This window comes from Protopterus annectens, chromosome 4.part0, assembly GCF_019279795.1.
Source record: "Protopterus annectens isolate FY-2018-M chromosome 4.part0, PAN1.0, whole genome shotgun sequence".
Classification (NCBI taxonomy): Eukaryota; Metazoa; Chordata; order Ceratodontiformes; family Protopteridae; genus Protopterus; species Protopterus annectens.
In genome coordinates, this window is record NC_056733.1 from 1,423,917,305 (window position 1) to 1,423,938,874 (window position 21,570).

The 21,570-nt window shown below is 39.8% G+C and overlaps 1 protein-coding gene across 3 annotated transcripts in view; it reads right to left on the reverse strand.

Annotated features, from left to right (window-relative positions):
- LOC122799887 (protein Shroom1-like) overlaps positions 1-21,570 on the reverse strand; it is a 1,099,098-nt gene that overhangs the window by 455,265 nt on the left and 622,263 nt on the right. For all 3 annotated transcript variants that reach the window (XM_044069259.1, XM_044069257.1, XM_044069258.1), the window contains one exon: positions 4,530-7,346. In XM_044069259.1, coding sequence (XP_043925194.1) covers positions 4,530-7,214 — 2,685 coding nt within the window. In that variant the 5' untranslated portion in view covers positions 7,215-7,346. The remainder of the gene's footprint in view (positions 1-4,529; positions 7,347-21,570) is intronic.

The window sequence follows — 21,570 nt, forward strand, 5'->3', positions numbered from 1 at the left end:
CAATGTTGGTCGAGTTCTATGCCCACCTTGAATGCATTGGACTTAAATCAGCAATGTGGCTAAAACTCTTGTTTTTCAGATAAAGGGACCAGATGGAACACAGCAATGGCCCTGGGACCCTGTACCACTGTAGCACTTCCCTTAAAGCATTCTAGAGTATGCTGTCATATGCTTTTTCAAAGATCACAGCACACATATTCACAGTGTCAAACTTCCACAGCCCTTCCTCCAAATATCTCTGCAACACAAAACGATGGTTCACACTTCCATGACAAGGATAGAATTTGCACTGCTCCTCTTCAAAGTTTCATTTTAAATATCCTGGCTTAAGTTTTCATGGACAGACTGTGCAGTACGGACCCTCTACAACTTGAACATATCCTCCTGCACCCTTCTGTGAAAACTGGGGTATAAAACAATAACAAAGTATGAAAGAAACAGTTTTTCCTCTGTTCTGTATTAAAAAACAAAAAACTGAAAGCAAGTTAGGAAAATACAAGTAATGACTGAAAAACAACTAACTGTCTTTCTGTATGCATGACTGGTCTCTGTATGCATGACTGGTCTCTATCCTATCAAAATGTAGCAAATAACAAAACTTAACTACACAAACAAGTTAAGCAGCCATCCTTTAAGTGGTGATATCATTTGCTGTTGAGTCTAGAATAGGCAAACTCTTAAATTGTTTTAGCTGGCTTTAATCATAGCATCAGTAAAATTTCATGATTTTATTGTCGTAAAACACGTTCATGGAGATGGAAGCAGAACTAGTATCTCCTGCAGCATACCTAGCTAGTATCTCCTGCAGCATACCTAGCTAGTATCTCCTGCAGCATACCTAGCTAGTATCTCCTGCAGCATACCTAGCTAGTATCTCCTGCAGCATACCTAGCTAGCATCTCCTGCAGCATACCTAGCTAGCATCTCCTGCAGCAATCTTCAAGCAGACACACCAACTCTCCACTCTCCTTACATGCAGAACGGATGGAAGCCGTTGCCGCAGCAATCACAATCTCCTTACAGGCAGGAAACGGACCCTCAGCAGCAAAATTTCAGTAGTTTTACAGTTCCAAAAGTGCCACCTGCACTCTCACCCCTACATGTTTCCATATGAAAATAAACACCAAGCAGACACACCAACTCTCCTTGCATGCAGAATGGTAGAAACTTGGAAAAATGAGCCGCAGCAATCGCAATCTCCTTACATGCAGGAAACAGACCCTCAGCATTAATAACTTGATAGCATTTTGCTTTGCAATTTGCAAATGAACCCTGACACACACTCTACTTACATGCAGAATAGATGGAGATGGAAGCAGAACTAGTATCTCCTGCAGCACACCTACCTAGTATCTCCTCTCCTGTAGCAATCTACAAGCAGACACACCAACTCTCCTTACATGCAGAATGGATGGAAACTATTGTGTAGCAATCACAATCCTCTCCTTACAACCAGGAAATGGACCCTTGGCAGTAGAAAATTTCAGTTGTATTACAGTTCCAAAAATGCCACCCACCCCTCTCACCTCTATACATTGCCGTACGGAAATAAACACACCCAGACAGTACTGTACAGCCCTCAGTCAAATTCTAAAAGGCTGGTAGTCTACTGACATCATTGCATGCACCCCCTGCAGCAAAATAAAATTCAATTTTGAAAAAAAAAATCGGGGAAATTCAGAAATTAAAGGGGCCACTCAGGAATTCGTGGCACACCATTATTTTGACCTCAAAACCGGTAAATACAGAGTAATTGGATATGGTTGAGAGATATGATTCTATATACAGCATAGAGTTGTGTAGCCTTATCAACCAACACTGCATTCCTCACTCCTTTCACCATAGCCCTGAGTACCCCACATAGCTCTCAATGAATCGGGGACAAATCTCAACAGAATCTGGGATAAATCCAGAAATAATCAGAGAGAATCAGGGACACTTGCTCACTCCTTTCACCATAGCCCTGAATACTCAGCATAGCTCTCAAAAGATTAAAGGACAAATCTCAACAGAATCAAGGACAAATTCTGAAATAATCAGGGAGAATCAGGAACACTTCTTCATTCCTTTCACCATAGCCTTGAGAACTCAGCATAGCTCTCAAAAAAATCGGGGACAAATGCTGAAATAATCAGGGAGAATCACCTTTCATCATAGCCCTGAGTAATTCACCCTCCCCATATTCTTTTATTATAAAGCATCATGAATCATTCACTAATTTTACCTAACACGCTTCTCTACATATTTCATCTGCTGTATGTACTTTGTCTTCTCCCATCTAGGAGGTAAAACCATTGCTTACTTAAATCTCTTTCCCACCCAGTTTAAAAAGCCTATACTGAACTTCTCAATTCACAACTTTAACACTTTCCTCCATTCTCTTGTTAAGATGCAGGAGAAGTCCTGTATATCAACCTTGGTGATCCCAAGCACTGCCGTACCCACTCAGCAATCCAATCCATATCCTAGCATACAGCTAACACAGTTAAGATTCAAGACTCTACTTCCTGCTAACACAAGGTACTGGAAGCACTTTTGGAAATGATGCTCGTTTTGCAAGTGGCCTCCCAGTTCCGGTCATTCTTTTGCCCTTATTTTCAGTGCCACCACATTTTCTGAAGCCTGAAAAGAATATATTACACATCATATTGGGTGTACCTCCCTCCTCTTTTCAGATGCTGTCAGCAAGGACTGGATTGGTAAATAAGCAACATAAATGATGCTGCAACATCCCCAGACCAACAGCAGTTCATTGCTAGACTTGACAGTGTTGCAAACACATTATAATGGGTCGGGCTAAAAGAGCACAAAGGGTTCAAAAAGTTTGCTGTTACATGACTCCCTAGAAATGTGCACAACTCTCAGAGCAATGGTCTAAGGTACCCTACCATTTGTTCATGGTACAATACGTCTCGTACTTTAACAGGGCACAGAGATGAACTCCTGTTTTTTGGCTGGTGGTTACAGGAAAACTGTCTTAAATATCTCACTCTCCTCACTTGCAATATAGCTGTGGTCCTGGCCTCCATCACACACAGCATCAGTTAATATGACTGACTTACTAATCCTTAGTAGCTAACAGGAGACATCAGATTATACCTCTCAATTTAACAGTCTCTCTGGTTACTTATAGTGGCACCTCTGCTCTCACTCCACTGAAATACATGCAACTTGCAAATAAAATATTTACTAGCAACATTCTGTAGCATCTCTTGAAAAATCATTGAAGCATAGAAGGAAACTAACTCATAAAGCATATTTAGGTTAAAATGCAGTGAAAATAATTCACTTTCTACTCAGCTATGAAACAGTTTAAACTTCCTCTGTGTAGTGCAAGGTTAGAAGTGCAACTCATCCATACTCACAGTGCATGGAGAAGTTCAGCCTGTTTCATGACTGCTCGTGGTGTAGGGCAGTCTGATGAACTCTAATCCATTGCACAAATAAACAGCTCAGGCATGCAACAACATTTAGCCTTCTTTTGGGAGCATCTCCTCTGCTGCCTTCCCAGCATGGCAGCAGTGGGGTATTTCACTTCCCATAAGAGCAAGTGCTGGCAGGCATGCACAAGTTAAAGCAGATGTCTAGAGAAAAGCAGTCCTCGTGTCTCTGAGGTGTGCCCAAATGAGAAAAAAGCATATAGCCTCCATTTGCATCTGTATTTACTCTCCAATAACACACAGTTAATATTTTCCAAAATGACTAGTACAGAAACAAGATGTTTGTGTCACATGTTGACATGACACCCCAACCCCATGTACAGAAATGGGAAAAAGGGGGAAGAGAGATGGATGGATGGATGGATGAAAATATCCAAGTCATTTTTTGTTTGGACTGAATACCTTAGCACACCTAACCATGCATAACCATGATTTTTTTACATTTGTCAAAGAAACAACTTCTTGATGCTGAAAGCAGAATTCATTAATCTGCAAGTACCAGGTGTTTTCTTTCCTGTTCACTTTCATTAAAAAAGACAGACCTGCCATTCACATTATAATATTCTGTCTCTCTTCTGTTACTCTGTACACCAGCTAATTATCTAAAGATCTAGATTCCCACCCCTGGGCAAATTTTAGAAACAAAGCAGACTATACTAAGCTAAAGCAATGACTTTGTTGGCAGTCACTGCTTGTTGTACAAATTAAATAATATATCTGAACAATTATGCAAATAATGTCAACAACGAGCTTAAAATACAATAATGCCTTCTTAAATGAACTTGACACCAGACACCTTTACAAACTACATCTACACATGAAATACTTGAAATACAACATTCTAATTCAGGGAGGCAGAACTGTTGACTTAAATCCAAAGTACAAAACTATTTTCCAAGATCAATGTTTCTGTCAATGAATGATGCAGATTAAAGCAGCAGCTGCATAAACGAAAAGCAGGAAAAAAAATAAAATAGAATGCCAGTTTTAATTTTAACAAAAAAGCTAGAGGCGAGTCTAACCCCCCCCCCCCCCCCCAAGTCACAGATCAAGTCATCTAAAACAACAGACAAGCCCTCCAAACCATACCTGAACACAGGAAGGTGTTGACTTGGATCTTGCATGGTCATTGCAGGAAGCAGTATCTTGTGAATCAAACAAACTGTCAGCAGAAACCGATTTGCCAGAACTTCTATTGCTCGACTGTCTTACAAAAGGCTGCTCTGCTGAACTGAAAGGTTTATTACTCGACACCACAGAACAAGGTTTAGAGTGATGCTTTTTTGTTGAGCTAAACGAGTCTGAATATGCAGAAAGAGGTCTGAAAGTAGACCTGCCACTAGTAGAAGCACACTCAGAACTTGTTTCAGAACTTCCAGATGAAAAGTTCTGCAGCAACTTCTGAGGAGAAACATGTGGGACAGTGTTATGCTTTTGTGCAGTTTTGCGTTCCATGTACTGAACAACTGCTGAGTGTTGGACTTGTTTCAATTCAGATTTGGAAATACTGGAAGTTGACACAGTCCGTCCACCACTACCAAACTCTCTTCTTTTGGCTGCTGCAGAACTCTGTGTAGTAATGTAAATGGAAGAATTCCTATCTTTATTCCATGGGCTTGCAGACGGTTCACTAGACGTGTCCAACTGGTGCAATTTCTCTGGCTCCGAGTAGCAAAGTTTTCTTTGGTCTGCTACTGTTCTTTTCCTCCCTCCTGCATTACTGACTTGTGACATCCTCATTTCCTTATACTTGATTTCCGATGAGGCTTTTATGGAAGTTTTTTCCGTCTTGTTTTTATCAGAAAATGAGGAAAAAATATTACTAATGGGTGGCCGTTTGAAAGAATTCTCCTTGAGTCTCTGAGGTAAGCTCATTTGCAGATCTTTCCTTCTAAACGAAGTTAATCTTAAAACCTTGGTTTGAGCATCTTTTATCTTTTTTTTATAATCTCTCTTGAAAGTATCATCAGATGTGCCTGGACAAGTAGTAAGGTCTTCTGAATATGGACCATCAGCACCAGCAACAGATAATTTCCAGGAGTTTTTACCATCCTCAGGTCCAACAACCTTGCTCTGCTTTTCATTCTGCTGGATCTCTGAAAAGCAATTCCCTCCAAAATCTCTTCCTAACGACTTGGTTTTCTCAAACAATTTATGTCTATCTGTACTTATTACTGTTTTGTTATATGGAATATTATTCTCACCAGTAAGATGGTAAAGTAAGGGGGTTGTTTGCTTGTTTATTCTCTCATTAGCTAGATCAGACAATGGCTGCCTTGGAAACTGTTTTACATCACTAGCTTGGCTCTCACATACAACATCCTTCTTACTACTGTTAATATTCTGCATATCATTTTCAAATGAATTTAAAGCCAACAAGCTTTCACTAGGTCCATAGTAAAATATCTGACTACTGCTTCTATTTTGTCCACTGCTAAAGTGGGGTTGTTTGCAAGACATATTGCTCAACTCCGGCAAATCCAAACTCATGGACTGAACAGGTTTACGGGTTCTGCTGCTTTCATTTATAAATGAGACAGAGGCACACTTATCTTTTATTATTTCCGAGTGAAAGCCCTCTTTCTGTTGAAGTGGAGGTAGTGTGTTCTCTCTGAGCATCAACAGGATTTGATTACTTCTTTTCTCAGGGCTACTTTGTCTTTCAAAAAAGGTATCTTTACAGGCACTATGTTCAGGTTTAAACAAAGCATTATTTTGTTGAATATTTTCAACCTGATCTAATTGTCTATATGTCTCCCCTGCCATGTTAGGTAGAACACAAGGCAAGTTGTCCTGTTTATGCCTTGTGACAGCATGCAATCTGTGTACATTTTGTTCTCTGGAAGGATTTGATTTTTTACAAAGATTACTAACAGAACCATATTGTTCTTTACTCTTACTGTTTGCACCAAGTGTCCTATGGTTTTCATTTCCTGAATGGGATGCCAGAAGAGTTGTTGTACATGTCCCATAACCATGCACTACCTCGGGCCCACTATGCAAAGTTTCTGACATGTTAGCCAAATTATCTAGCTTGTCTTCAGAGCTTTCTTGACTTGGGAATGAAATAGCTAAGGTACATACATTTTTCTGCATTCTTCTCCCTTCGGCAAATTGAGCTAGATCACCGAATCTGTTTTTGCATGCAAAGTTTTTTTGCCTCGCTACCGGATCAGAATCCTGTTTACCATGTCTAAATGTAGGGTCAGCTGTGAATTCTGCATCAGTCACTTTGACAGTCTGGTGGTTCTCACCAGTACTCATTTTAAGATGGTAACTACAGTGGCAGGGTTCCTGATTGTTTTCTAAGTTTTTGACAACCATATAGCTATCAAGTCTTGAAGGGGGCACAGGGGGTTCCCCATTGTCTGGACTATTTCTGCAGCAAGTAGCAATACTAGTTTGGTCAGTGATTATATGGCTGTGGACGTTTTCTGATTTGCAGTGATGTGGGTCATCAAGATCAGTTGCTACATTTGGGTTATAAATGGCTTTTACATATTCTGCATTGAGATGTTCAGCAAATGGCAGACAGAAGTGATCATTGCAAAATAATGGAGAATGGTATTCTGGAACATTAGAGCCACCAGAAAAAGAGCTGTAGGCAGAATCCCCTTTTCCTCGTTGATGAGAAAACTGATCTATGTTAGCAATGGATTTCGATGGTGGAAATCTGTTGGTATAAAATGGTGACGCGACAGTATCCAAGAGACCTGAGATTTCAAACGCCTCTTTAATATTCTGTCTCATCAGTTCATTATCATAAGAAGCCATTGAATAACTGTCTCAAGGCTAAGTGACTAACGGAGGACTCTAGACATTATCTGGAAGCGGATATGAAGTGCTGCATTTTCTTCTGTAGTGCCTCAGAGTATTTTACTTGTAGTATCAATACATATAGTGCATCTGCAAGAGACAAACATGAAATTAGCAATATATTGACACTGCAATTAAGCATGCAACATTGAATTGGTTTATATCAGCTACCACTACATCATCCATGCAAAGACATGAGCAATACATTTCAAAATACTTAGACAGTATGAACATTATAACTCCGTTAAACATTTTACAGCTCTCATTGCATAATGAAAAACAGTAAAGCAAAGCAATTCCCAAAAATTAGACAGACTATGAGATCAAGGTCAAAGCTTCTTATCTGCATTTTCCTATCACTGGTAAGCTCAGCTGATCCTTAACTGCGACATGCAGAATGACGTCATTTGTACCTCTCATCCTCGGAGTAATAAAAAAGTACAGTTGTGTACACTTAACATAAATGTAGATGTTCGCGTGTATTCACTGTTGCAGTCATTACATTAGGGAAATCTGCTGGCAGGTTGCCCTCAGTTGGCCTGAATTCCAAAGTCTTGGGTCCTGTGTCAGTTGCCGTCTTCTCTTCCATGATGTCAGGTCATCAGGGGTATAAAACATGCAGCCAACGCCATTTTCTTTAGTTTTTCTTGCCCCCGATGTCAGGTACCCCCAAAAAGGTAGCAATATTATAAATATTTATATATATACATGCATCAATATAAACTTTACCTTCATCTACAAGCAAATACACCACATAGGTTATAGAAGATAGAGAAAGAAAGATAAACTGTAGAATGACAGGGGGAAGGCGGGAGGGTAACCTGGACTGAAACAGTGAATACACTCGAACATCTAAATTTATAGTAAGTCTACACAACTGTACTATGTTCTTCGTGTTTCACTGTTGCAGTCATTACATTTGGGTAGAATCCCAAAGCTATGGTTGGGAGGCTGGAGCTAAACAGCATTAGGTGAGGCTATAAGGCCCTGCAGCCTGCCCTGGACTTAAGAGTAGAGAGGCAAATGGTAATGCTTTGTAAAGGTGTGAACAGAACAATAGCAGCCTCTAGAATGTCCTTGGTTGGTACTCTTCTGAGAAAGGCTGCTTAAGTAGCTGCAGCCCTGGTGGAGTGAGATGTAATGCCCTTGGGCACAGGTTTGCCATGGTGTAAGTAGCAGAAACGGATGCAATGGCTTATCCACTTTGAAATTTTCTGCTTTGAAATAGCCTTCCTTTCTGATCCTGCAGCATATGACACTAGTAAATGCTCAGTTTTTCTTAGAGCTTTAGTCCTGCTCGAGCAGAATCTTAGCTGTCTGTGTACGTTAAAGGAATGCAGAATTCTCTCTCCTTTGTTCTGCGGATTTGGATAAAAAGTTGGCAGATGAATTGTTTGGTTAAGAGCCGCAATGGAAATGACCTTAGGCATAAAAGTAGGATTTGTCCTCAGAGACACCCTGTCTGGGTAAAATATGATAAAAGGCTCTACAGCCATGAGGGCCAGTAGCTCTGAAACTCTTCTTGCTGAAGTAACTGCTAGTAGCAGAGCTGTCTTCCATGATAAGAACTTTATATCAGTGGTAGCAGCAGGTTCAAATGGAGGCAGGGTGAGCTTTTCCAACACATAATTGAGGTCCCATGCAGGTAATGGTGATCTTCTAGGAGGCCTTAAATTTTTGGCTCCTCTAAGATACTGCTTTAGTAAAGGATGAGAAAAGATTGGTGGCTCTGTATTGTAATGAGTCAAAATGGCAGAGGCATGGATTTTGACTGATGAGAAAGATAGGCCTTTGTCAAGCATCTCAGTTAAGTATTGTAATATCTGAGGAATATGTGGTTCTGCTGTATCAGTTCCTAGTGCTTGATTCCAAGCACAGAATCTCTTCCATTTGTCAGCATAAGATTTTCTAGTACTAGGCCTTCTGCTTCCAAAATGACATCCATCACAGCTTTACTGAGAGGTGTTGTTTGTATGATTACAGGATTAGCCACGCTGTCAGGTTCAGAGTCTGTAGTTGATTGTGCAGGATCTGATTGCTTTGCTGGGGCAGTAGTTGTGGTTTTTGAGGCAAGGTCAAAGCTGGGTATTAAGACAAGTTCCATAGGATTGGCTACCAGTATTGGCGGGGCCAGTCCGGGGCAATTAATATCATCTTTGACTTCTAGTCTGACTTTTAGGAGGACCTTGGGTAGAAGAGGAAGAGGAGGAAAGGTGTAAACTGATAGGTTTTTCCAACTGAAGGATAGGGTGTCCACTTTCCATGCTTGTCTGTGATAAGTCCTTGTGCAGAATATTTTCAATTGATAATTTTGAGGACAGGCAAATAGATCTATGTCTGGGTTCCCCCATTTCTCTGTTATTATGATGAAGACTTGTGGATTTAGTTTCCACTCGTGAGGATCCATAAGGTTTCTGCTTAAATCATATGCCAGAGTGTTTTGCTTTCCTGGCAGGAATTGAGCTTGAAGATGTATTTGGTAGGTCAAAGCTGTGTCCCACAGTCCCATGGCTAATAAGCAAAGGGGGTATGAGTGTGTGCCCCCTTGCTTGTTTATATACCACATGACCTGTGGTGTTGTCCGTCTTTATCAGTAGTTGTCCTGGATGAAGTAAGTCCTTGAAGGCTGTTAGGGCATTTTGAACAGCTAGCATCTCTTTCTGGTTGATATGTAGATGCATTTGACATGGTGCCCATATGCCCTGAATGCATCTTCCTGCCATGTGGGCCCCCCAGGCATAATCTGATGCATCTGTTGTTAAGGTTTGGCTGGCATGGGGTAGAGTGAAGGGCCATCCCATGTTTTGGTGACAGGCCTTTGCCCACCATAGAAACTCCTGTTGCAGGCAGGGAATGAGAGGAATCATTGTTTCCAGACTGTGTGAATGTTGACTCCATAAACTTTTTAGGTACCATTGAAGTTTCCTCATATGCAGTCTTGCATATGGAATTAGTAGGATGCAGGATGCCATGAAGCCCAGAGCCTGCAGAATTTGTCTTGCAGAAGACTGGGTTTTGGTTGCCATCAGTTTGTAGTAAGTAGTCAGTTGCCTTTGTTTGTCTGGCGTGAGGTAAGCCATCTGGGCAGTCATAGTCAAGCTTGCACCCAGGAATGTTATCTTTTGAGAGGGTACCAGTTGTGATTTATTTTCGTTTACTGTGTACCCTAGGCATGTTAGAAGCCTTTTCACAAATGCCAGGTGTCGTAGAAGGGTGTCCTTGTTCTCTGCTTGAATGAGACAGTCGTCCAAGTAAGGATATATTTGAATACGTCTTTGTCTGCAAAATGCAATTACTGGTGCCAGGCACTTTGTAAAAACCCTGGGCGCAGTAGATAAGCCAAAGGGCAGTGCAGAGAATTGGTAATGCATTAAGCCAGCCTTGAACTTGCGGTATCTTCTGCACGACTGTCTTATTGGAACATGCAGGTATGCCTCTTTTAGGTCTAAAGTCACCAGCCAAGCATTCTTGCCCAGCATGGGCAGAAGCTGATGCAAAGTGAGCATTTTGAATTTTGGAATGTCCAGGTATGTGTTCAAAATCAATAAATCCAGTATTGGCCACCAGGCCTTGTCCTTTCTGGGTACCAAGAACAGTTGAGTAAAAACCTTGTCCTTTTTCCTGTTCTGGTACAGTCTGAATGGCCCCCATATCCATGAGGGACGTAACTGGTTTCTGTGCCTCTGCCCATTGTTTTTTGGCAGATCTGGCCAACCATTCGTCATTGGCAGAGTGTGGAAATGGAATCTGTATCCCTGTGATACGATGTTTAATACCCACTTGTCCTTGGTTATTAACTGCCAATTTTGAGCAAAAAGTGCTAATTGTCCCCCTATGGGTGGCTGCCAAAAGATAAGTGCTTGGTCTAGGCAGAAGGAAGTCATTGGGTTTGCTTTTTGTAGGTTTGCACTTTATCTCCTCCAGATTTGGAGGTGGATGCACCCCACTGCTTTGGCCTGTACGAGTCTTGAGCCTGGTACCTGGGAACCCTTAGGGGCATCTGGATTTGCCCCTTTGAGCTCTGTCTGACACAGGAAAGGACCAATTTTTGTAGGCCAGTGTCTACTGAATCTAGGTGGCTGCACTTGTAAGAAATCTTTAACAGTTTGCATAGGCTTAGCTTTGTCTTCCATTTTCTTTAAAACCTCTTCTGCCTTAATACCAGAGAATCATGCTGTAAAGATGCATCTAGTAATTTAGCTTTAACACGATCAGGTAAATTTTGTTCCTTTAACCAGGCATGCCTTCTAATCACAGATCCAGTAACTGAGGCCCTGCAGGAGGCCTCTAAAGAATCAAAACCACATTGCAAAGTATGCTTTCCAACTTGTTCAGCTGCATGCAATAATTCCTGCAATTCCTTATTTTCTGCACATTCTGAAATCAACATCATTTTCTGTTTCAGCAATCCCATAACATGTTGTCGCTACTTAAGCATAAGGAATTGACAGTTTAAGGCCCTGATTACCAAGGTTGCAGATGTATACACCTTTTTTCTCCATCTGTCCAGTGCCCTTGAATCTCTGTCGGAAGGGGTAGGGTTTTTTGCTGTTGAGGCCCTAACTCCCTTTGGACCCTGTGAAATAGTTTCAGGATCAGCAGCAGGGTTTCTAAATAAATATTTATGAGAGTCAGGGACCCTGTAATACCTGTCAGGCTTACTGGGAGCCAGAGGTAAGGAGTCAGGGGTCCGGCTTAACTCCGAAAACACATCATCCACAATGTCTAAAATAGGGAGAATGGCTAAAGGGTTGTGCTGAGGGAGAAGGAAATCCCTGAGCCTCTTTTTTGATTCTGAGAAGTCTTGACTCTCCCAGTGAAAATGGTCCCTCAAAGTATGCAAGGTTTCTCTAAATTAATAATCCTCAGGAGGAGATGGAATAGACTCCTCAGCATCAGAATTCTCATAGGGAGGTAAAGATAATTCTTGATCAGAAGAGGAATCAGAAGAAATAGAAACCTGACCTGAAGATTCAGTCAGTGTCTTGCCTAGGCCTCTTATCTGGAGGGGGATGGGTACCCCTGATCAAGGTAATAAGGTCTTCAGCCATTTTGATCATCTGTTTTTTAGGCATTGAGGCCTGTGCGCGTGGCTCAGGCGTCATTTTTTTAGTTTTAGAAGATGTCTTTGCCTTTGGTTTTGCAGCTTTCGTCAGTTTGATATATAAATGTTGAGGTCTGAATACACCCTAAGAAGCCAGTGCCTGCTCAGCAGCTCCAGACCCATCCGAGAGAGATACATCCGTCGGTCCAATACCTTGAGTATCTTGTGGCATGCCGGACTCCACATGGGTCTCAGTAGAGGCCTGCGACTCGAAGGTAGCAGGTATCAGGGGCTGTGAAAGCGCCTCACTGAGTACCGGCGAACTGGCGACTGGCTTAGGAGAAGCTTCGTCGTCAGTTTTGGATCTCGACTGCCTTTCTCTGTCCTTTTCTTTGCATTTTTTATGTACTCCGGTAGTCGGATTGCTATCCGACAATATTTCTGGGTAATTAAATCTGTTTCCAAAATACTTAGATGCAAAAATGTACCGACACTTAATAGTGCGTTGGTTAAATCTAGCACAAAACTGACAGCCAGGCATGTTGTGATCAGGGCCTAGGCAAGGAATACAGTATAAATGGAAATCCTTATGAGGTATTTGCTTCCCACAAGTAATACAATTATTAACTTTTTCTGACATTGGTAAAAGGCAAGAAAAAAGTTTCCCCAATGGGGTACTTGGCTTTAGTGAAGACTTCGGTTCTGAAACTCAAAATCGAATATTTCAGTAGTCGGCTGACTGGCACTTGCGAAATGCTTCTGCTTCGGGCACAGCGTGGCAAGGAGGACTGGAGAAAATGGCGTCGGCTGCATGTTTTATACCCCTGACGTCATGAAAGAGAAGACAGCAACTGACGCAGGACCCAAGACTTTGGAATTCAGGCCGACTGAGGGCAACCTGCCAGCAGATTACCCTAATGTAATGACTGCAACAGTGAAACACGAAGAACATCTATTGTTGTAACCTCAAAGAACAGCAGCACAATGACAAGGGTTGTTAATATTCTCGACCTCATATAGTCAGTCGCTAGGAATCACTTTGTAGTCTTACTTCAGTTATCAGACGATGTCTGAAATAAGTTTGGATGTAATAACAAAACTAGTAAGTCCAGGAAAAGCAAAGCTAATTAGACGGCAAAAACAGTACTATCCCTAAATCATAGGGGCTAAGAGGTGTGTCTTCAGTACTGGTTACTAAGATTTGTGTGTTTATTTGAAACGTACATGTCTAATGCCTTCAGGTCAAAGGATAAAGGTACCAAGGGTTGAGCGCTCCATCTGCAATTGACAATACAGTTCAAGTAGTCTTGTCCACAGACACTTGTACCAAGTCACAAATGAATCACTAAAATCATCATTAAGTAGTTTTGTTTTTAAACACTGAAGAACACAAACCAAGCTCCTGATCTTGTCAAAATGTTGACTGTCATTACTATTTGTTATTCCTGAGGCAGGAAATGATTCTTAAGAGATTAAATTACACAACAGCCAAACTCTGAAAGCTACAGAATATGTTTGGCATTTCCTCTGCCCGAGGCAAAAACGTACACTCAGCAGAACTTTTAATTCAAAACATAACTATTAAAAGCAGCCTTAAAACCTTGACTATTCCATCTCCACCAAAAAAGTTCACAAGCTTTTTCTCCTTCTTACAACTCAAGTCATTCCCCACAAATCTTTTTCCCCAAATCACTCCTCTCTTTCTGCCTTGCTTTCTTCTTCTGTACTGCTGTAATTCTGTTCACCTTCTGATCTTGTCTCCCATAAGGAACGTCCTTCGTAAACCCATTAGACTGCTGCATCCATCCACTGCTACCCCAAGTCCTTACACCTTCTGGTTCAGTAGCTTTTAGTTCTGTATGTTGGGGAGATTTTCTAGTGATTCAAAAGGCAAATTTATTCATCAAACATTGTAACATTAAATGCATTTTAATTGTGGCAACACAGAGAGATGCAACAAGAAAAGATTTTGCTTTTAAACTAAATTAATTTTTCAATTAATTCATTAACCTAATCAATGTAATTAAGTGAATGGTATAAAAGCACTAGTAGTTTGAACTAGCGTTACCACCTGTCCCACTTTGCGAGGGACAGTCCCTCTTTGGGCAGTTGCATCCTGCAAAAAAATTGCAAATATCCCGAGATTTTTAGGACAAATTTATTTCCTATATTTTATGTAATAGCTGCATAAAACTGTTATTCTGTATATGTAACACCTAAATGGCCAGCAGATGGGGACATAGCACACGCAACCACAGTGTGCTTAATTTAGTTCAGTCAGACTTGGTATGAGAGAGGAGGTCTCATCGCAGCTTTTGTGGCCTGGTAAGATGGTAAACATTATAAGAAACAGAATAAGCAGCTAAAATTCTAAAAGAATAAGCAGCTTTTTAGGCAAAAAAGTGAAGTTCTGTCCTTTGTACATTAAATGGGTATATTTTGCCCTGCAAAACTTGACGTTTGTACCAAAAATGTCCCACTGTGGGCATCTGAAAAGGTGGCAACCCTAGTTTGAACAGCCCACATCTGAGGAAGTGATTTTTAAAACGAAACAGTATGGTGGAGCGTTAATGTGCTGTGTTTCTGTGGAATAAAGTGAACTGAAGTGTGCTGAGCCGTCCGTGGGTTTTTTCACAATTTTCTAAGCTTGCCCTGCCTTATTGTTTTGCCTGAAAAGCTGCTTCATTTTGTGGATTACAAGTTTTATTTGGAAGCTGCTGTGAATTTTGTTTTGTTTTTTCTTGGTTTCTGATATTCATGGAAGGTGAAACGAGCTTGAGCAGTGAAGGGCGGCATGAAAAGGAGGAAATGGGGCAAACCAGGAAGATGACTGGTCAACACAACTGATAGATCTGTTGGTGCCCCTCAGCCAATCGATGATGACGGTAGCATCACAGATGAGAGGGCAGCTGAACCAGGAAGCTGCTGCTTGCAATGGAGTGAGAGGGCGGCAGAAAGAAAACAATGTCAGTGTCAATGTGATGCAGAACGGACAGGATAAACGCAATATAAATGGAAATAAAAGCCCGGATGCAAGATTTTCAAGCACACCGAGGCTTTTAAGGAACTCTAACCAGACTTGCGAGTCCAATAACAACAATTCAACTGGTATAATGCCAGGACAAGGTTCAGGGACTGTTCAGGGAAACACACCAAAATGGACAGACCTAAAGGAATGGTTACAGGTCAGTTTTTCAATGAATTTTCGTGAAAAAGTAGTTAAACCTGCACCAGTTACTGACTCTTACAAAACCAAACTTTATAGACTGTAAAAATTGTTATACAAATACAAAAGTTTGGATACTGAAAATAGTTATTTAAATGAATGTATAAGTGAAGGAATAGTCCCGAAGGGGCTAAGGGTATTTAAATACCCTAACAATGTGATTGAGTGCAGTATATTTCGCAAAGACCTTTTAGAAGTTTTTAACAGATGCGGGCTAGATATGTTAAGATGTATGACTGAAGAAAATGTTAGGATTAAAGCTGAACTGTTTAAAGAGATTGATATTTTAAATGACTGCATTAAAAATGACTTGATTTTTACAATTCCTGAAGAAAGAATGAAATATGACAATATTTTTATTGACACAAGTAATGATTGTGATAACTTAGTTAAGAGAAAAATAAAAAAGCTAGAAAGGGACCTTAAATAGTATAAAAATAAGGTAAGTTAACTGAACTCAAAGAAGAAGGGAAGGACATGGGGTAACAACAATATGGAAGGAACAACAGATGATGATAACCAGGATAATGCAGTAGTTAGTGGTCAGGTTACGAACTTAGATGATGTCTTTGAATACCACCACCCCTTGTGTAGGTCTGAGAGACTAAGGAATAGGGAGGGTTATGAACAACAATATAGGTACACAAATGTTCTGGCGGGAGCAAGAATGGGGAGGTGGCGGTACTAGGACAACTCAGTACCAACCTCCCCGACTTGGAAACAATTCCATTCTGCAAAACGAAATGAACCCCTATAGATATACTTTACAAGATTTTGGTATATTCAATTTCAATCATATTTCCTTAACCAAAGAACATTTTAGTGTCTTATCAAAGGGAACCAAGTTCATTCCTAGTAGAAGGGGAGATTTAACCAAAACAATTATGGATGTTAAAACCTTTACTAGGAAAATTAATTTCCAGGTTATATTTGATCAGAATAAAAATTACGAACCAGGAGATCTGGTAAAAAGAAATACATACAATCCCCCACTGCACTCCCAGATAAAAAAAAATCTAGAGAATATACTCGAGAATTAAATAAGAAACAAGTATGGGAAAGTACACTATAGAAGGAACTTAAGCCAGGCTAAAGCAGCATCCTTGATGAATTAAGAGGGGAGTCAGGCTTAAGAATTATGAAACTGGACAAAAGTGGGGGAATAGTATTGATAAACAGCTTTGACTATGAGGGGAAAATGAATGAACTCTTAGAAGACCCTAACAAATACTCCACAGTTTCAAAAAATGAAATAAATATTAGTTACAGAAGGATAGATATGGCCTTAGAAAGTTTATTTTTAGATGGATTGTTAGACAGGAAGACATATGAATATTTAAAAATGGACAAACCTAAAATTCCTACTATTTTTGGGATCCCCAAAATACATAATAACAGAATGGATCCCCCTTTGAGGCTAATAGTTTCGGCTGAGGGTTCCAAAACTTTACCCCTAGCCAAATTCGTGGATATTAAGCTTAAGAAACTGTGGCTTAAGAGAACCAACATTTTGAGAGATTCTTGGGATCTTCTAAGGACATTGAATCATGATCTATACAATGAGAATTTATGTTTCCTAAGAATTGACGTTGTAGATTTGTTCTCAAACATTCCCCACAGTGATGGACTAAGATACCTGGAAGAACTAATTTTTGAGGATGAGATTTTAACCCACGATGAGTGTACTGTGGTGACGGAGCTTACAGATTTGGTTCTAAAGTTCAACTTCATTTAATTCAAAGGTGAATTTTTTCACCAGAAGAAAGGAGTAGCGATGGGTGCCGCTTGTGCATCCACTTATGCCAATTTGGTCTTCGCCAAATGGGAAGAGAAGATGGTAACCGAATCAATATACAGTAACAACTGGTCACTTTATAGAAGATTCCTGGACGACATATGTATCCTATGGGAAGGGCCAAAAGAAGAGATAGAAAAATGTATTGACTATATTAACAATAGTACTAATTTTATTGAATTTACTTACAGAATAAATTATGAGAAGTTGGAGTTCTTGGATATAAAAATATAAAATGAAAACTCACTTTTTAATTCCAGGGTGTATAGAAAGAGTACCTATTCTAACTCTTATTTGCACTTTGAAAGTGCTCACCCTTTGTACTCCCAGAAAAATATGGTTAAAGGACAATACATTAGGGCCTGCAGGATGGCGTCCAGAGACAAAGACTTTGAAATGGAAAAAAAGGTTACTAAGGAAAATGTTTAGGATGAGGAAATACCCAGATGAGATGATATGATAGACAAAATTGAGACAGAAGTGACAGAAAGGAGACCAAATGACTTTAAGTCAATATTAGGATTACCAGTATTTGATACGGCAGGCCCAGTAAAAAAGGCAAATGACAATTTTGGCAATGCCCTCATCTTGGAGTATAATGCATGTGCAAAAATGGTAAGACAAACTATAGATAGGGGATGGAATACATTTTTAGCATTTACTGACTTAGGAGAAACTAAAGAATGAAAAGCTAAGAGTAGTTTACAAGAATTCAAGTAACTTAAAACTTTTATTGGAAAATGGTACAAACCAAGAAGTTCAGAGACAGAGGAAAAAGGAAGGGAACGTTTAAATGTGGACATTGTCAACAGTGTGCATATATGAGCAATGCAGAAAGTGTGCATTTGGAAAGCAGGGGAATCACCCTGCAAGGCAAGGATTTTAATAATTGTGACTCCTTTGGGTTTGTATATTTAGCGAAATGTCAAACCTGTGAAACATTCTATATAGGGAAGACAGAACGCAAGCTCAGGAGAAGGGTATACGAACATATGTATGACCTAGAAACAAACTGACTAATGCACTGTACAAACACAAACAAAGCTCTGAAAATGCATACTATACATTTTTGTGAAAGAAAGGGTGGAAAAGAGTGGCAGAGGGGGTTTATGGGAGGAATGTTTGGAGTACAGAGAATTATGGTGGCAGATAAGTTTGGAGGCCAATAAGCCACCGGGTCGCAATGAACATATCTCTATAGCCCCATTATTAAAACTGAGAGCAGCAACACTGTGATATGCATTTGCACTTCATGTGAACTTTATCATGTTTTTACCCATGTTTTCCAATAGTTATAGTTGGTCTTTAAGCTTTTTTATATTTTTACTAAAAAGTTGGGTTTGTAATATGTTATGAACACAAGTGTTACACTCATTTATCAAAGGTATTGAACTTATTTTCCCTTATATTTTCCTGTTTTTAACATTCTTTTAACTGAGTGAGGCTATACAATTTGCCTTTGGCTTACAATGCAGTTTTTATACCTGTAATTTCACAATTTATCCACTAGATGGAGAATCAAGTTCATTTAAAGCAAATATTCAAGTTGGTAACTTTAACCACAGAGTCCTACTAAATGTGTTTCTAATAGTATTTAAACTTTATAATTTATTCTTTGTAGTCAAGTGTTTTAAGGATTTTTATTTAAAACATGTTTTTATTCATACATATTTATTCATCAAACACTGTAACATTAAATGTGTTTTAATTGTGGCAACACAGAGAGATGCAACAAGAAAAGTTTTTGGTTTTAAACTAAATTAACCTTTCAATTAATTCATTAACCTAATCAACGTAGTTAAGTGAATGGTATAAAAGCACTAGTAGTTTGAACAGCCCACATCTGAGGAAGTGATTTTTAAAAAGAAAAAGTATGGTGGAGCGTTAATGTGCTGTGTTTCTGTGGAATAAAGTGAACTGAAGTGTGCTGAGCCGTCCGCGGGTTTTTTCACAATTTTCTGAGCTTGCCCTGCTCAGGGCTTTATTGTTTTGCCCGAAAAGCTGCTTCAATTTGTGGATTACAAACATTGATGAATGACCTGTATTTGAGTCACGACTTCTTGGAGACAAACATGCAGCAGCAAATATAGGTTTTGACTGCCATAAAAAAGTTCTTATGGCATAAGTTGGCATACAATTTATTTCCAGTCTTTCTAAAGGTGCTTTCTTCTGTCAGTGAGGGAGTCAGTCATATCAGCTTAGTCAGCTATAGACAGGCTAAAAGGGTTGCCACAACTGCTGAACTATGTCCATGACAAGTATACAGCGATGAAGCAGAACAGAAGGAATGAATGTCTGGACATAGCGGAACTAGAAGAATGGGAGTAGTAATCATCAGGAGGCGTGCAGTGGGGACACACATCCCCTGGCCACAGGAATGGCCAATGACTGGATTAGCAGTATTAGTTTATGTTGCTCAAGTGTATGGCAATACCTTAACCTGCTACAAAGGGAAGGCTGCAGAAAGTTAGCCATGTCCTTTAAATGTCTCCTAATAATGTTTCTATAAATTGAGATGCAGCTCCCTAAGAGTTAACTTGGGGGCTCCTACAGTAGGCAGTCCAGAAGGTGGACAAATCATCTATAAAAAGTGCATTTACAGTGAGTATTTTTCGATTGTGCCAGCATCTGATACCTGCCTTTGCGGAGGACATATTGTTATACTTTTGTCTTTAATGAGAAATGAATTGTTTTCTAAGCTTTCTTTTAATTATTTATTTTTTTAAATAAACGTGACTGTAAAGATGGTACATATGGCTGGTACTTCAGGCTGCAGGCATGCTTTACTACAACTGGGAACTTGTCACATTTTTAAAACATGACAGATTTCAATAGCTCCCCAATAGAAAACCAAATAAATACTTAGGTTTATGGCTAGACTAGTCACTTAACTTAGAAATCCACACTGAAAACAACAGGAAAAGGATCAGTTCCCTATTACTCTGGTCCTGGAAAATATGTCACCATCTCTCTAGAGCAGTAAGAGCTGCAATAGGCAAAGGTGTCATCCTTGCCCAACTTGAATATGAGCTTCCCATCAAAGCCACAGTCTCTGAAAAAAAACTCATCCACTCTACACTACATTGTAACAAACCCATAGATTTATTACCGATTCCCTTGCTCAGGAACACCACTGTATCACCCTCTCCATAGCCAAATGTTTACCAGCTTCCAACCAAGCTGAGCTACTCCTAGGGTCTTTTTTTCCAACTGGTTCATCTAGGTGCATTACTGCCTCTACAGCCAGACAACATAATAAAACAACCCCTACAACTGCTGCAATGTCTCCAATTAATTCCCTCATTCCAGACACCCCAAACCAAACTGCACTGTACCGACCATTCCTTCTCCATTCTTGTGCCCAGACTCTGGCAATCCCTCCCCCTCTCACCTAAAAGAATTCTCATCTTTCTCCACTTTCAGAGCACAATTCAAAGACACCTCCATCTGACATCTGACTGCAAGAGCTTTTCCAATGGACGCATGGCCTTGACCTACCTTCTCTCCTCACCTGCATCACTTCTACTTTGACTTTCTATTCTCAACTGCTGCTTCCATCTCATAATTACTACACAAATTAATTCACAGTTGTTTTCATACTCTGCTAGTAACATTCACATATTTAATCAATTGTCTATGGGACTATACCTTCCATGAATACTCTGTTTATGAATTTCTTCACTAGGACTGTGCCTGCAATTTTTGTTCATCAGTGTACTATCCTTATTAATGCAGTTGTCCATCAGGCATACTTCTTATAGAGTTATTACTAGTAAGGACAACAGAAGCACTGATTTTAAATGTTATGCACTGAACATTAATGTACATCAGAAAAAAGACAATTTTCAGGTAAAAGACATAATGATGTCCTTGATGTTGGAGCTCTGTGGGCAATACTCATGCAAGAACATATAAATTACTGAAAAAATGGACACAATTTCTTATTATGGTAGGCTTCCTACAAGAAGGATGTTCATTGTAATGAAAATTGTTCATGTTATTAAATCAATAGAATTGCATTTTTTTCTGAAATTACTAATGCATAACAATGATTTTGCAATGTTAAATCCATGGTTCACTTTGAATCAATGTCATTTAAAAGGTTAAGTTAACATAGCATGGCATGAGAAATGTGTTAAATAGCTTATTTGTGTCCGGCTGTTAGAATTTAATAGGTTAGTTGTAGTTTTGGGGGTGTGATAACAATGAGGTCATGTGTAGGACAACTGATTCTGGTTTGTAAGCAAGA